Here is a 17,445-nt window from a genome sequence, read left to right as displayed (position 1 = left end):
ATCTCACTGTGGTTTTGATTTTTATTTCCCTGATGCCAAGTGATGCTGAGCATTGGCCAGCTGGCCATTTCAATGTCTTCTTTCGAGAAATGCCTATTTACGTCTTCTGCCCATTTCTTGACTGGATCTGTTTTTCTTGGGTGTTGAGTCTGAAAAATTCTTTATAGATTTTGGATACTAGCCTTTTACCTGATAAGACATTTGCACATATCTTCTCCCATTCCATAGGTTGCCTTTTAGTTTTGTTGACGGTTTCCTTTGCCATGCAAAAGCTTTTTATCTTGATAAGGCCCCAATAGTTCATTTTTTATTTTGTTTCTCTTGCCTTTGGAGATGTGTCTAGAAAAAAGAAAAGCTGCTGCAGCCAATGTCAAAGAGATTTGCTACCAGCATTCTTCTCTAGGATTTTGATGGTTTTCTCACATTTCGGTCTTTCATCCATTTTGAGTTTATTCTTGCATATGAAGTAATAAAGTGGCCCAGTTTCATTCTTTTGCATGTTACTGTCCAGTTTCCCCAACACCATTTGTTGATGAGACTTTTTTCCATTTGACATTCTTTCCTCTGTTGAAGATTAGTTGACTATAGAGTTAATAAGGGTCCATTTCTGGGTTCTCTATCTGTTCCACGGACCCGTGTGTCTATTTTTGTGCCAGTCCCATACTATCTTGATGATCACAGCTTTGTAATACACCTTCAAGTCTGAAATTGTGATGCCTCCAGTTCTGGTTTTCTTTTCCAACATTCCTTTGGCTAATTGAGGTCTTTTTCTTTTTCGGACTCCATACAAATTTAAGGATTGTTTGTTCCAGCTCTATAAAAAATGTCTATGGTGTTTTGATAAAGATTGCACTGAATGTGTAGTTTGCTTTGAGTAGCATAGACATTTTAACAAAAAATATTTGTTTTTCCAATCCATGAGTATGAACTGTTTTTCCATTTCTGTCTTCCTTGATTTATTTTATAAGTGTTCTACAGTTTTCAGAGCATAGATCCTTTTACCTCTCTGGTTAGGTTTATTCCTAGGTATCTTATGGGTTTTGGCACAATTGTAAATCAGATCAATTCCTTGATTTCTCTTTCTTCTGCCTCATTGTTAGTGTACAGAAATACAACTGACTTCTGTACACTGATTTTGTATCTTGCCACTTTGTTGAATTCCTGTATCAATTCTAGCAATTTTGGGGTGGAGTCTTTGCCTATTTTTTTAAATTATTTTTTATTGAGATATAATTGACCTATAACATCGTGTAAGTTTAAGGTGTACATGTATGATTTGACACATCTGTATACTGCAATTTGATTATCATTGTAACAACTCTATCAGGTCACAATTACTTCTTTTTTTGTGGTGGGAACAATTTTAATTGGATTGTTTGTGGATTTTATTGTTGGTGAGCTGTAGTTCTTTATATATTCCAGATACTAATCCCTTATCAGATATATGATTTGGAAGTATTTTCTACCATTTTGTAGGTTGCCCTTTCATTCTGTAGATATGATCCTTGATTCACACAAGTTTTTAATTTTCATGAAGTCCAGTTCACTTACTCCTTTTGTTTCTGTGTTTTTGGTATCACATATAAGAAATTATTGCCAAACCCAAAGTCATGAAGCTTTTTGTTACAAGAGTTTTAGAGTTTGAGCTCTTTTTGTTTAGGCCTTTGAGTTTTGTTTCAATATCACAAACTGTTGTCAAGAGTATAAACCATAAGACTTCTCTAATGAATAATTTGGTGGAATATGCCTAAACCATGGAAATGGTTGTGCCCTCTCAGGTAGACTTGCACCTCTAGACATCTATATTAAGAAAAATAATCACAGAGGTTCAACAAAATTCACTGAAACATATTATAGTGAAAGATCAGGAATGGGAGGGAACTCAAACAGCAGGAAAAAAGTGATCCAACCAATATATCATTGTTCAGGCTTTAAAAATTGTACTTCAGGAGTATTTTAAAGTATGGAAAATGATCATGATATAATGCTACAAGTAAAAAAAAGTTGATTATGAAGCATCAATTTTATAAAATATAAATTTATACAATAGACATAGAATGAAACTGGAAATAAATGCAACAAAATGTTGACTGCAGTTAAACAGAATTATTGACTATTACTTTTCATATTTTCGTGTTTCATAAATATTTTACTGTAACACTGGAAATGAAGTTTTTATAAACAGAGAGAAACAATTTCTATCTCAGGACTCAATAAACAAAGGGTGAACTAAGCAACTAATATCTATTGAAAGGCTTTCTCTTAAGTGCCAGATTTTAATCGTGTATATTGAGTGGCATAGGGAACTTGTTACAGATTTTAAGAAAATCTAGTAAAGAACTGAATGGGAAACAAAGAAGATAAAATCTATTAGCAGAGGATATTAAAAGAGAAGACAAGAAATAGTGAATAAAAGCATAAACAGTCTATGTTGATAATGGAAAACATGGTAAGTACATGTTACTTTTTTTTTCACTGACGACAATTTATTATAATCTGTTGGCAGCACAAAGACAGATAATAAAACCAGAACTATGTTTCCATAGAAGTGGATGATGATATGTAGCCATTCTATGGGAACTGTGTGCATTTAATCATCATCAGGTTTTAGATTTTTTATTTTCTTCTTGTGCCGCTTAATTTCTTTCTGCAGACGCTCAATCTCCTTTATATGATGACTGATCACATCTTCATGGTGTTTCTTCAAGGCTGCCAGTTGTTCTCTAGTGCGTGCTCGGAAGTATCGTTCCTCTTCAGCTTGCTCTTTCTTTCCAAAGGCCCCACCTGCCTCCCGGATCGAGCCTGTGGAGCCCGGGTCCTCTGACCATTCGGAGCCGAAGCCTCGGGTTTGCAGGGCCCTAACACCCCCACATGCCCAGCCACACCCGCTGTGCACCCCAAGTACATAAATTTTTTTTAAGTTATAGGGAATAAAGTTTATTTTGGCAGATAGTGTTAAACAAAATTAAAGTTGCATACATTAGTAACATAACTCAACATCCTTAATTTGGTATAAGTGCGACATTTTCCTGTTTTCCTGTGTTCTGCTAAATCACCATAACCTAAACTGCTTTATAAAACTGATACGCTGAAATTTAGCTATACTGTTTTCGCTTACGCTCTGATTCCAAACAAAACTTTTCATAAGCTTCTTCTATCTCTGGGTCCATCTCATCATCAATATCATCCAAGTATGGACCACCAGCCCCTGATAAATCTGTCCCATTTTCTTCATAATCTGGAAAAAAGTCTTCTCTTTCAAGTAACTCTTGATATTTCTCTTGGTAATCTGGATCAGCCGCGGTGAAAGGAACACCATCAGAGGTATAAAATGTTGGTTCATTCATAAAATAGTTAGGATCATTTTCCGGTGTTGCTTCTCTGTATGTTGAAGTTGCATGGACTCTACCCCAGTTACTTGACGGGAGTTCTACAAGCTTCAAGAGCATCTGTTTCACATCTCTGCTGCAATTTGCATCTACGACAACATTTTCAATTCTCTGAATAATTTCTTCCATATCATTCTTTCCTTTCTCCTTCCAGGCATCTTCCAAAACTGACCCTGTCAACTTCAGTAATTTTACCGCACAAATTAAGTTGTCATCCATAGGATTAGAAAAGAGGGCATTCAGCAACTCCTGAAGACCAACCTGAAGAATATCTGCTCTTGTAACCTGTCCATTTGTTCCCTTGATCTCCAGGTTAAGGTAATGTTCTCCCAGGAAGAGGACAAACGCGTGGAATAGTTTCCGAGTCACTTCGTCCCCTTTTGCAGCTTGATCTTTAACTTCATATTCAGTTAGACATCTTTGAAGCAGCAACTGGTGAAAGTTGCCACTCTGTGGGCTAATTGTCAGATGATGGGACAGGTAATTACAGAGGCGAGCTCCCATGTAAGAGAAATTTGGGATAGATGTGGCCTGTTGATAGATGAGTTCTACAAGTTCTTGCAAAGCATCATCTGTTGTAACCCAGCCATTCAGGGTCTCTGCAAACTGTTCAATTTAATATTTTTTTTATGATTTACAAAGCTTTTTTAATTGTATTATTTGAGATCATATACATGACAACCCAGAAAAAGGAAGATGCTTTTTCCATTCTGCCAAAAAGAAGCTAGGGTCCAGGAATGTTAGATGTTCAAAGAAATACACTTAAAATTTAAAAGGATTCAAATCGAGGCTAACAGACTTGGAAGTCTCTCTTTTTATCTGTGCTATACTTTCTTTTAATTTAGGTAGAGACCCAGCAGGGCCCTAATCACAGTACAACAATCAGTAGTACACTTCTTCCTTTTAAGAGTAAAAGGAAGTCATCTAGGCTTCTACCATTGACCACCCACGTGAGGGGTACATGAGTCCACTGGGGTTTTCTCTGGGGCTGGAGGCACAGAAACAGTGGGCATGGTATTAGGGAGTGGCCCCAGGTAAATACTGACACTGTGGATGAGATTCTATCAAAATGTCTTCAAAAGTGTTCCTACTATTTTGCTTTCCTAACGGCAATATATGAAAGTTCCTTCCATCCTTGCCAGGCCTTGGTATTTAGTCTTTTAAATTTAGCCATTCTAACAGTGTTTAGTTGTATCTCATTATGATTTTAGTTTGCGTTTCCCTAAAAACTAATGGTATTAAACACCTTTTCACATGATGCTTTCTACCTATAGTTTCTTAAAGTTTCTGTTAGAATCTCTTGCCCATTTTTTATTGAGTATTCTTTCTTAAGATTGAGTTTTGAGAATTCTTTAGATATTCTGGATACAAGTCCCTTATAAAGGGTGTGTTTTGCAAATACTTTCTCCAAGCCTTCTGCTTATCTTTACATTGTCTTAAGAATGAATGTCTTCCAGGGTGCCTGGGTGGTTCAGTCAGTTAAGAGTCCAACTCTCGGTTTCAGCTCAGGCCATGATCTCAGGATGGTGAGATTGCACTGTGTGTGCATCAGGTTCCGAAATCAGCACAGTCTGCTTGAGATTCTCTGCCTCTCCCTCAGTCCCTCCCCCTGCTTGCATGCTCTCTTTTCTCTCAAATAATAAAATCTTTTTTTAAAAAAATATGAAGGTTTTTCAAAGAGCAGTATATATAAATTTTGATGAAGTTCAGTATTTCAATTTTTCTTTTATAGTTTGTACTTTTTGTGTCCTATTTGGGGAAGAAACAAACCATCTTTGCCTATAACCCAAGGTCACAAATATTTTCTTTCACAAATTCCACAGTTTCATCTCTTACACTTAGGTTTGTGAATTATTTGGTGTTTATTTTTTTTTTAATTTTTATTTATTTATGATAGTCACACACAGAGAGAGAGAGATTGGCAGAGAAACAGGCAGAGGGAGAAGCAGGCTCCATGTACTGGGAGCCCAATGTGGGATTCGATCCCGGGTCTCCAGGATCGTGCCCTGGGCCAAAGGCCAGCGCTAAACCGCTGCGCCACCCAGGGATCCCTATTTGGTGTTTATTTTGGTATGTGGTGGAAGGATTAAGCTGCTACCACTATTGCTGCTACTTTTGTTTGTTTTGTACTTTTGTTTTTTGTATTTTTTCATTTGGATGTCCAATTATGCATTTGGAAGTCCATTTGTTGAAAAGACTATCCCCACAGAGTTGAATTAACTGGGCAAGTTGTAAAAAGCTGACCAGGTAAATGTAGGGTCTATTTCTCGATTCCCTACACTGTCTCAATGACCTACCTGTCTATCTTTCTTTGCAAAAAAAATAAAGATATTGCCATGGCTACTGTCTTAAAATCAGTCTTAATGTGGTATGGAGACATCCAAGTTTCTTCTTTCTCAAATTGTTTTAACTATTCTATACCATTTGCATTTTAAGTATTAGAATCAACCCATCAATATATTTTATTTTTAAAAAATTGGAATTTTTATTAGTATTATACTGATTTTATAGAGTAATGTGAGAAAAAGAGACATTTTAACAATATTGAGACTTACAATTCATTAATATAATACTCTGCTTAGTTTTTAAATTTGTCTTGTTTGCATATTTATTGCTAAATTTATCTCTAAGTCTTTTAAATGACACTGTAAAAAAGTATTTTTTTAATTTTAGTTTCCAACTGTTCATTGCAGTGTAAAGAAATATCATTGATTTTTGTATATTGACTTTGTATCTTATAAGTCTGCTAAATTCAATTATTCCTAGTAGCTTTTTTGTAGATTCTTGGGGCCTTTCTACATTGATTATTCTGTCATTTTTGAATGACAATGTTGCTTTGAATAACAATGTTAACAGAAGTGGTAGGAGTGAACATTCTTGCTTGTTCTCAATCTTAGGGTGAAAAGATTCAATCTTTTTACCATTAGTATTCTAGGTGTAGAATTTTTATAAATTTTTTTTATCAGGTTGAAGAATCTACTTTTATTTCCAATTTTGGAATTTTGGACACTGAATTTTGTTAAATGTTTTCTATATCTGTTGAAATAATCATCTGGTTTTTATTTTTTAACCTGTTGATAAGGTACATGAAATTTTTTTCAATCACAGGAGTGACATGATTATATTTATTTTTTTGTGAGATAGAGTAATACCAATCACCATCTCACTGTGAGACTCTGAAACATCATGAAAAAGTAGTTCGAAAAACTAATATAAGGTTACACTAAAGGAAATGACATGCCTCTGGGGTGCCTGGGTAACTCAGTCAGTTAAACATCTGACTATGGCTCGGGTCATGATCTCAAGGTTCTGGGATCAAGCCCCATGTTGGGCTTCACACTCAGCAGGGAATCTGCCTCTCCCCCTGCTCCTCCTCTCCTCTGCTTATGTTCTCTCTCTCTCTCTCTCTCTCTAAGTAAATAAATAAAATCTTTTTAAAAAGTGACATGCTTCAATCAAGGAAGAAGATAGATCAACTATGGTCTCTCAACCCAAGGTGGGCACTCATGTAAGTGTCACACTGTATGTGCAGCAATGACCTTCTAAAATGAATCACAGTTCTAAAATAGAAAAGTTATCTGAAAGTGATGTCTCAGCAAATATGACTAAGAATAACTAGCATCTATAGTATGCATTTTTCAGTTTTATTAAGATATAATTATTAGTTCAAGGTGTACAACATAATGATTTGATCTACATGTATATTACAAAATAAGCAGCACAACATAAAGTTTAGTTAATATCACTTACCTCAGTTATAATATTTTTTCTTGTGATGAAAACTTTTAAAAGCTACTCTCTTGCAAATATAAATACAACACTGTTAACTATAGTCACCATAATTTATACACTGCATTCCCATACAGTATGTATTTTAATTTCAATACAACTCTATGCAATGGTTGAATGAACTAAAGATGTTTAGCCTGAAGAAATGAGAGAAAAAACAGTACTGTCTTTTAATAGCTGAAGAATTGTCGAGAAAATACATTTAACTTGTAAAATCTGTCTCTGAAATAAGAGTGAGGTCAAAGGAATGGAGCTTACAGGTGGCAACTCAAAATAAGGAAAAACATACAACTGATACTTCTTTTTTTGTATGTGGTCGGTGTATAAAATTTTTTATTTATAAAATTTCATAGTTGCTGGACAATTGAAGTAACGTCTTAAAATTAATAAGTTCCATTGCTAAAAGTATTTAAGCATGCGCTAGAAGACCCTAAGACAAATACATGGAAAATAATGCTTAATTTGTGGCCACTTGTACTAGACAGTTTTTACAGATCCCTCCACAATCATTAATCTCCATGAATCAGTAAGTTGCTTATTTTCTTTTGTCAGTTCTCACAACTATAAAGTGGGGATATAGTTTTTGGCTATCTCAAGGTAATGTGAAAATAGTAGGTCAAAGAGTATAAAAGGGCAGAGGCAGGAACTAAGATAGGATCACGGGAAGGAAGCATAGCATGAACCTGTCACTAGTGGAAAAGAAGAGGTTCCACTGAAGTGAATTGTTCAACTAGCTGGACTGTAACCCCAACTTCCTGCTCAAGACTGCAATATACCTCATTATTCCACCAGATACCCCATTATCATTCCTGCTTCCATGCTTTCCTTGCCTAGAATAAACTCACCAACTATGTTCACATACCATATTTTGGTTCATATTTCATAAGTTGGTCCCTTTGAAATCTTTTCTGATTACCCTCATAATCCTATTTATTCCCTTCCCATACTCTCAAGACACCAGTTAAAGCTGAATCTTAATTTTCAATATTCCTATACCACTACCTACTTCATAACAGAAATAATTATTTAATTGGAAAGATCATGAGTTCTAGATTCAGTTTAAAACTGAATTTGTGATTTAGGAATTCTCCGAGCTTCAGTTTATTTGTCTTTGGAACAGGGATAATAATGACTGCCTCACGGTATTATTTTAAGTGTTGTATAAGAACGTAGTACTGTGAGAAGAGTGGCTGATGTACAATAAGTAATATGGTTATATGTATGTGTGTGTGTCTGTATTTAAAAATGAACAAATGAGTGAGTGAACGAATAGATAAAAGCCCTTATTTTCCACATCTACATTTCCCTCTTTAAAGTTTAAGACAGGGGATCCCTGGCTGGCCCAGCGGTTTGGCGCCTGCCTTTGGCCCAGGGCACGATCCTGGAGACCCGGGATCGAATCCCACGTCGGACTCCCGGTGCAAGGAGCCTGCTTCTCCCTCTGCCTATGTCTCTGCTTATGTCTCTGCCTCTCTCTCTCTCTCTCTCTCTCAGTGTGACTATCATAAAATAAATAAATAAATAAATAAATAAATAAATAAATAAATAAATAAATAAATAAAGTTTAAGACAATGGAGTATTCTGGGATGAGGATTCCCTTATTTTATGCATAATCTGAAAACTTAGCATAATATTAAACTCAAAGTAATCAACAAACATCCATAATAAAATTATTCTGATTACACAAAAGTCTTTTGGGATTTATGTCTTAATTTTCAGCAGTAATTGCTAAATATGAGACTTTAAGAAAGTAAAGTGTTATTTACTGTTAGAGCCATCACTATGTGTTTTATTCCTTTAAAAAGGAAAAAAGTCATCTGAGAGACTTTCGAAGGAAGATAATAGGGAATTATCAAAGGAAGAGAAGACTGAAAGATAAATGGCACAAAATAGTATGTTAGAAAACATAAATATATGCTTCTGATCTTTTGACTTGAAGATAAGACAACAGAAAAATGACATGAATGATAAAAGTAGTTGAGGGGGAAAACTATTTTTATTTATTTTTTAAAGACTATTTATTTACTCATAGAGGACACAGAGAAAGAAAGAGAGGCACAGACACAGGCAGAGGAAGAAGCAGGCTCCATGCAGAGAGCCTGACATGGGACTCGATCCAGGGTCTCCAGGATCATGCCCTAGGCTGCAGGCGGCGCTAAACCGCTGCACCACTGGGTCTACCCGGGAAAACTATTTTTAAATAAAACTTAAAGACTTTATAAAATGGCAACCTTACACTCTATACCAAACTGCTAACAGCAGAGACTTAAGAATGAGAAAAAAGAAAAATACTCCTCTATTTAAAAAAAAAATTTTTTTTACTGAAAATATATTACCTAGAAATGTGAAACTAAGTTAAAGATACATTTCTAATGCATAAATATAAGTAAACTATGCACAATAAGGCCCAATTTGAGATGCTGCTTACTTAGATATTGAAATGATCTTACAGATAATTTGGGGAGTGCACAATTGTTGTCACGGAGACCATAAACATCAATTTGCGGATGGAAATTATTTAATTTTTTAATTATCCTCTTGTCTTTTCATGCTCACAACATATAAGGCAAACAAGATTGCTATTCTTTCTCTTTTCACATGCATTAATAACAAACAAAAAACCCTCACTTATATGGTGTTTATTGTTCATAAAGGGTGTCTGAGCGCAGAGAAGTAAAGGCATGTGCCAGAAATTACACAATCTGAGTTTTAGAGTCAAGACTGGAAAGAAGTTCATAGATTCCAGGAAAAAAAACTGATTTGAAATAACTTAAACTACTTTTTAGGCTCAAAATGGACTTGCTAAATGCTTTAACTCTTTCCATACTCAATCTGATTCATTTAAACTAAAATGCCATCCAATATAATAAAAGCAGCTTTAAGAAAGTAGATTAAAAATGGAAAAGAAAATGAAGCAAAGGTTAAACTAATGACAGACCTATTTTCCTCTTTTCCATTTCAGAAATGAAAATAAGGCTATGTTTTGCTGACAGTACTGATTCAACAAAGTTTATTGAACAAATATCTGTATGTTAGGTTAAATCCAGTACTAGATCTTATAGGCATAGAAAGACACAATAATTCCTACCTTCAAGATCATACTACTTCACACTAGATAGTATTTTATAGAAGAATCAAGGTCTTAAAATAATTATTTAAATTTATTTAAGAAAACCTAGAAGGATTTTATAATAAAATAAAACTGTAGAAATAAACAAATAAATAACATACTAAAAATATTAACAGACCAATACAATTACCACTAGGTGTCACTATGATATAAAGTTGGTGGCTGCCTTTATACATTGTTGAGTCTTCCTGATAATAACATGAAAAACTATCTTATTTAGCATCTTTTTGCATTTTAATATTTATAAATACACAGAAAAATTAGTATTTATCCAACTCCGTAACTTGGTCTATATATAAAAAATATTTAACAATTATATTGCAGGTCACATAAACTTTACTGAGTGTATTTTTAAATTTTCCTATGATAAATATTTTAATATACATACAAACATATAGATACGCTCATTTATTGATCCATTTATTTTCTCAACAGATACTGCTCTGTGCTAAGCACTGTGCTTGGAGAATTTATAGAAGAATAAGACCTAGTCTGTGAGTTTGAGAAGTTAACATTCACAAAGAAATTCCGAAACACAAAGAAAGAATAAGATGTTTTAAAATAAATGAATGAATCAACTTAGGCCCATGGAGGTTAGGAAAAGTGGAAAGGATAGATATTTACATGGAACATTAAAAGATGATTATGAGTTTTCTAGAAAAACTAAAATAAGGAAGGGCAAATCAAATAGAATATAAGAAATAAGGAATCACTGAAAGATGTAAAAGATTTATATTCTAGATACAGCACTATAGGACAACTATGTAGAATACAGACTAGAGGAATATAGAAACAAAGAATAGAAATTCAAGGAATTATCTTAATAATTCATTAAAGAAATTAGCTCCTGAACTATAACTGAGGTCATAAAAATGAAGGATTCAGTGATATTGTTATAAAACTAATAGAACTTAATCAATCAAATGCAGTGAAAGAAGAAAAAAATCTTCCATCAAGTCCCAAATATTCCTACACACAACTTCTACAGTGATGCATATTAACAAATTTAACAGTGAATACAGAGAAGATGCATGACATGATTCTCTGGCATGCAATTCATCATAACAGAATAACTATAATCTAGAACAAATAAAAAACTAGAATTAGAAGAAAGAAGAGAAGCTGTGTATCTGTATCCAAAAACAGTATCTGTATATAATTTCTTTTGAATCACATTTTATTTACAATATGTTTGCAACTATTTTAATTGTTACTTGTTTTCAATCAGAATGATAACTTGACTTTCTACTCTGCCATTCTTGGGCACAAGTCTGCTTTTACAATGAATTATAAAGCCAACATATTAACAAATATGATATCTGGAAATTCTATCACATGTTTTTACAACAAAGCTTTAAAGCAGTTTCCTAGACTACCCTCCAAACTCAGATAAAATTAAAGTGTAACATTAACGTATATAAAGAAGCATTTCTGATCACCATTTCTGAAATAAGCAGAGATTTCACTCCAACTGCATGAGCCAATGAAAAGGGTGGTTCAAGTAATCCAATTACTTCCACCATATACCAAATATTCCATCAACAAAAAGAATCAGGTCACTTTGAAATGAGACCTAGTTAATTACTCAGCCACATGCTACATAATATCAATTTAAACTTACTTATTATAATACTTCTTTCCAGTTTTTTTTAAAACAGATACAAATCTGGGATAATTTTAAGTAAAAGAAAAAGTGTGATATGACACTGAATTCTTTCCTCTATAATAAATATATTCATCACTAAACTAGGAAAGTAAAAGCCAGTAAAATGCTATATAAAGGGTTCCCTACTAATACACCAAGGTGCCTTAGCAATATTATTGAAAATCTATATGAACAATAAGCAGAGTCAATTCTAATTACTATTGTAAAGATAAATAAAACTATTATTCAAATATCAGTAGAGAGTTTTGGTAATTTTAGGATTATATATACATTTTAAATATCAACAAAGAGAAAATTATATATATATAAAAAAAAGAACCAAGCATATTTTGGAGCTAAAGAATATAATAACTGAAAAGTCATTAAAAGAGCTCAACAACAGACTTAACCAGAAGAAAGACTATGTGAACTTGAAGACAAGTCATTTGTAATTATCCAATCAGAAAAGAGAAAAAAGAAAAAAAATGCAAGAGAAAGAGTGAAAAAAGACAGAAGATAAATGACCAATATGTGCATTATGGGAGTTGCAGAAAATAAGACCAGACAAAGGGGCAGAAGGTTTATCTGAAGAAATATGGCTGAACACTTCCTAAATCTGGGGTAGGAAACAGAGATGCAGATTCATGAGGCATAAAGGATCCAAAAAATAATAAATCCTAAAAAGTCCATATCCAAAAAAAAACCATTAAATTCAAATTGTCAAATTAAAAGACAAAAAGGAATTTGAAAGCAACAAGAGCAAAGCTCATCACATAAAGGAAGCCCCCAGTATCAGCAGATTTCTTTTTTTTTTTATTTTCTTTTTTTAATTTTTATTTATTTATGATAATCAGAGAGAGAGAGAGAGAGGCAGAGACACAGGCAGAGGGAGAAGCAGGCTCCATGCACCAGGAGCCTGACGTGGGATTCGATCCCGGGTCTCCAGGATTGTGCCCTGGGCCAAAGGCAGGCGCCAAACCACTGAGCCACCCAGGGATCCCCATATCAGCAGATTTCTAACTGAAACTCTGCAGCAGAGGGGGTAGGATGACACATAAAAGTACTGAAAAAAAAAAAACTGCCAAAATGAATACTATGTTCAGCAAAACTGTTCTTCATATATTAAGGAGAAATAAAGACTTTCCCCATTTAAACAAAAACCAAGAAAGCCCAACCCTGGACCTGCCTTATAAGAAATGCTAAAGAGAGTACTCCAGTCATAACAAGAGGATACTAAATAGCAACACAGGAGTATAAAGCTGTTAATGGTAAACATATAGACAATTATAAACACCCAAACAAGTATAGAATACTGTAACAACAGTGATTAAACACTTAATCTGATATAGAGGTTATAAGACAAAAGCATACAAAATAAGTATAATTATAAAATATCAATAGTACATAATACAAAAAGATGTAATTTGTGACATCAATAACAAAGGGAGGGGATGAAGACTAGTTTTATATATGACTGAAATTATCAGGTTAAAACAGATTATTAAAACTATAAGATGCTTTATGTAAGCCCCATGGTAACCACAAAGAAAACAGCTAGAGAAGATTAGAACATACAAAGAAAACTTCTATCTTTATAGAAGATAAACAAAAGAAAATGAGAACAAGAATAAAGCATGACACTAAAAAAAAAAAAAAAAAACAACAAAGAGAAAGAGGAAACAAAAGCTACAAAGACAAAGGAAATAATCAACAAAATGGCAATAGTAAGTCCTTTCCTATCAGTAATTATTTTAAATGTAAATGGATAAAACTCCCCTAACAAGAGACACACTAGCTGGATTTATTTTATTTTTTTAAGATTTATTTATTTATTTATTTATTTATTTATTTATGATAGACATAGAGAGAGAGAGAGGCAGAGACACAGGCAGAGGGAGAAGAAGCAGGCTTCATGCTGGAAGCCCGACATGGGACTCGATCCCGGGACTCCAGGATCGCACCCTGGGCCAAAGGCAGGCTCTAAACCACTGAGCCACCCAGGGATCCCCGCTGAATGGATTTAAAAAGAAAATTTCAACTATATGGTATCTACAAGAGATTCACTTGAGATTCATGTACACATATGATGAAAGTGAAAGGACAGAAAAAAAATATTATATGCAAATAGTAACCGAAAGAAAGCATGGTGGCCGTAACTACATTGACTAAATAGACCATAAATCAAAACTGTCACAAGAGACATAGGACATTATTTAATGATAAACGAGTCAATTTACCAGGAAGATACAACCAACAATTATACACATATGCACCCAAATCAAAGCACCCAATATATGAAGCAAACAATGTCAGAGCTGAGGGGAGAAATGCACAACAACACAACAGTAGTTGTGTTTCAATAATGGGTGAAACTTACAGAAAATCAATAAGCAAACACAGGGCTTGAACAATATCATAGACCAAATGGATCTAACAGACATACACAAAACATTACACTGAAGAGCAGCAAAATACACATATTTCTCAAGCACACAAGGAACATTCTCCAGGGTAGACACCACGTTAGACTATAAATGAGTCTTAATAAATTTAAGAAGAAAGAAGCAGAAGGAAAACCACTATTGATTTTTAGTTTCATTATACTGTGGTAGGAAAACATTCTTGATATCATTTCAGTCTTAAGTCTGTCAAGACTTGTTTGTGACCTAGCACACCTGGGTGGCTCAATTGGTTAAGAATCCCGCTCTTGATTTCCGCTCAGGGCATGATCTCAGGGTCATGAAATCAAGCCTTGCATTCAGCTCCATGCTCAGCAGGGAGTCTGCTCGAGATTCTCTCCCCCTCCCACTCCCTCCATGCATGCTCTTTCTCAAATAAATAAATAAATCTTTAAAAAAAAAAAAAGATATGTCATCTATCTTGGAAAAATCACAGATATGTGGCGATTAAACAACTTATGCCTGAACAACCAAAAGATCAAAGAAAAAAATCAAGAGAAAAATTTAAAAATATCTGGAGACAAATGCAGACAAAAACACAACATACCAAAATTTCAGAGATGTAAGAAAAATAGCAAAGTTTATAGCAGTAAGTGTATACATTTAAAAAAGAGAGAATAATATGAAAGATCTAATAAACAACTTCACATCTCAAGTTAACTAAAGAAGAGGAACAAGCTAAGCCCAGAGGGAGGAAATAATAAAAGATTAGAGCAGAAATGAAAAGAGAATAGAAAAACAACTTTTCAAAAAATCAGCAAAACTGATTGATATTAGAAAAGATAAAGAAAACTGATAAACTTTTAGCCTAAACTAAAAAAAAAAAAGAAGACTCAAGTAAAATCAGAAAGGAAAAAGGAGGCCTTACAACTATGTCACAGAAATCAATATGAATAGACTACTATAAACAATTATATGCCAACAAATGGTATAACCTAGTAGAAATGGGTAAATTCATAGAAATATATAATCTACAAAGACTGAATCCAAAGAAACAGAAAATCTAAACAAATCTGTAACTAGTAAAGAGACTGAATCAGTAATCAAAAGCCTCCCAACAAAGAAAAATTCAGCACCAGATAGTTTCAAGAGTTCTATCAGGGATCCCTGAGTGGGGCAGCGGTTTGGCGCCTGCCTTTGGCCCAGGGCGCGATCCTGGAGACCCAGGATCGAATCTCACGTCGGGCTCCCGGTTCATGGAGCCTGCTTCTCCCTCTGCCTATGTCTCTGCCTCTCTCTCTCTCTCTCTCTCTGTGTGTGTGACTATCATAAATCATAAATAAAAGAAAAAAAATTTAAATAAAAAAGAGTTCTATCAAACATCTAAAGAAAAATTAATGTCACTCTTTCTTAAACTCACCTCAAAAATTAGAGTAGAGAATACTTCCAAATTCATTTTGTGAAGTTAACAGTACCCTGATGTCAAAGTCAGACAATGGCACTACACGAACAAGAACAAAAACTATAAGCCAATATCCCTGATGAATATGGATTCAAAAATCCTCAATATTAGAAAACCAAATTCAATAGCACATTAGAAGAATCATATACCATAACCAAATGAAATGTATGCATGTGAAGCAAAAAGAGCTTAACACGTGGAAATCAATGTGATACACCATATTAACAAAATGAAGGGAAAAATATTACATGATCATCTCAATAGAAGCAGAAAAAGCATCTGACAAAATTCAAACCATTTCCTGATAAAAATATGCAAACTGCAAACAGAAGAAAATTACTACAACATAATAAAGGCCATATATGAAACGTCCATAGCTAATATCACACCCAATGGTGAAAACTAGAATCTTTTCCTCTAAAGATCATGAACAATGCAAGAATACCCACTGTTGCCACTTGTATTCAACAGAGTATATGAAATCCTAGCCAGAGCAATTTATGCAATAAAAAGAAATAAAAGACATCCAAATCAGAAAGCAAGAAATAAAATTATCTATGCTTCCAGATGATATTACATGTAGAAAACCCTAATGATTGCATTTAAAAAAACAAAAACTCTGCTAGAACTAATAAGCAAATTTAGGAAAGTTACAAGATATAAAATTAACATACAATAACTAGTTATATTTCTCTGTACTAACAATAAATAATCTAACAAGGAAACTAATAAAACAATCTCATCTACAATACTATCAAAAAGAATAAAAATACACAAGAATAAACTTAACCAAGGAAGCAAAAGATCTGTACAATGAAAACAACAAAACGATGCTAAAAGAAAGTAAAGAAGAAACAAATAAATGAAAAGACATCACATGTTCTTGGATTGAAAGATTTAATATTGGTAAAATATCCATGCCATCCAAAGCAACCTACAGATTCAATGTCATCCCTATCAAAATCCCAATGGCATCTTCGCGGACATTTTTGCAGAAAAGTGTGTTAAAATTCATATGGAATCACTAAAGACCCTATTATAGCCAAAATAATCTGAGAAAGAAAAATGTAGTTGGGGGCCTCATATCCCGAATTTAAAACATGTTACAAAGTAATAAGATAGTAGGTACTGGCATAAAGAAAAATATATAGACAGAATAACAAGCCCAGAAATTAATCCATGCATATAGGTCAAATGACTTGACAAGAGTGCCAAATCTACACAATGGGGGAAGATAGTCTTTTTAACAAATGGTGCACAGAAAACACCATGGATATCTAATGCAAAAGAGTGAAATTGGACCTTTAGCTTATTCCATATTCAGAAATTAACTCAAAATGGGTTAAAGATTTAAATATAAGATCTGAAACTATAAAACTCATTAAAGAAAATATAAAGCAAAAGCTTCGTAACATTAGTCTTGGCAATGACTTCATGGATATGAGACCAGAGGCAAAGACAACAAAAGTAAAAATAGATAAGTGGGACTAGACTTTTGTGCAGCAAAGGAAACAACCAACAAGATTGTAAAGAAAATAACTGCAAAGTATGTATCTTAAAAGGAACTGGTATTCAAAATATATAAAGAAATCCTACAATTCAAAAGCAAAAAAGTAAATATTCTGACTTA

The 17,445-nt window shown here is 33.8% G+C and overlaps 2 protein-coding genes and 1 pseudogene across 6 annotated transcripts in view; all 3 read right to left on the bottom strand.

Annotated features, from left to right (window-relative positions):
• The window catches only part of FAF1 (Fas associated factor 1), a 460,703-nt gene that overhangs the window by 284,768 nt on the left and 158,490 nt on the right, over positions 1-17,445 (bottom strand). The window lies entirely within an intron of this gene.
• On the bottom strand, positions 2,465-3,000 carry LOC112642198 (ATPase inhibitor, mitochondrial-like; annotated as a pseudogene).
• LOC112642197 (polyadenylate-binding protein-interacting protein 1-like) lies at positions 2,465-4,004 on the bottom strand (the record flags this gene model as incomplete). The annotated part of the gene is made up of 1 exon (XM_035699377.2): positions 2,465-4,004. A coding segment is annotated over one exon (909 nt), but the record flags the coding sequence as incomplete, so codon positions are not given.

The sequence above is a fragment of the Canis lupus genome, chromosome 15 (genome assembly GCF_003254725.2).
Source record: "Canis lupus dingo isolate Sandy chromosome 15, ASM325472v2, whole genome shotgun sequence".
Classification (NCBI taxonomy): Eukaryota; Metazoa; Chordata; class Mammalia; order Carnivora; family Canidae; genus Canis; species Canis lupus.
The sequence above is the reverse complement of the archived record's forward strand: the minus strand, read 5'-3'. Positions and strand labels throughout refer to the sequence as shown.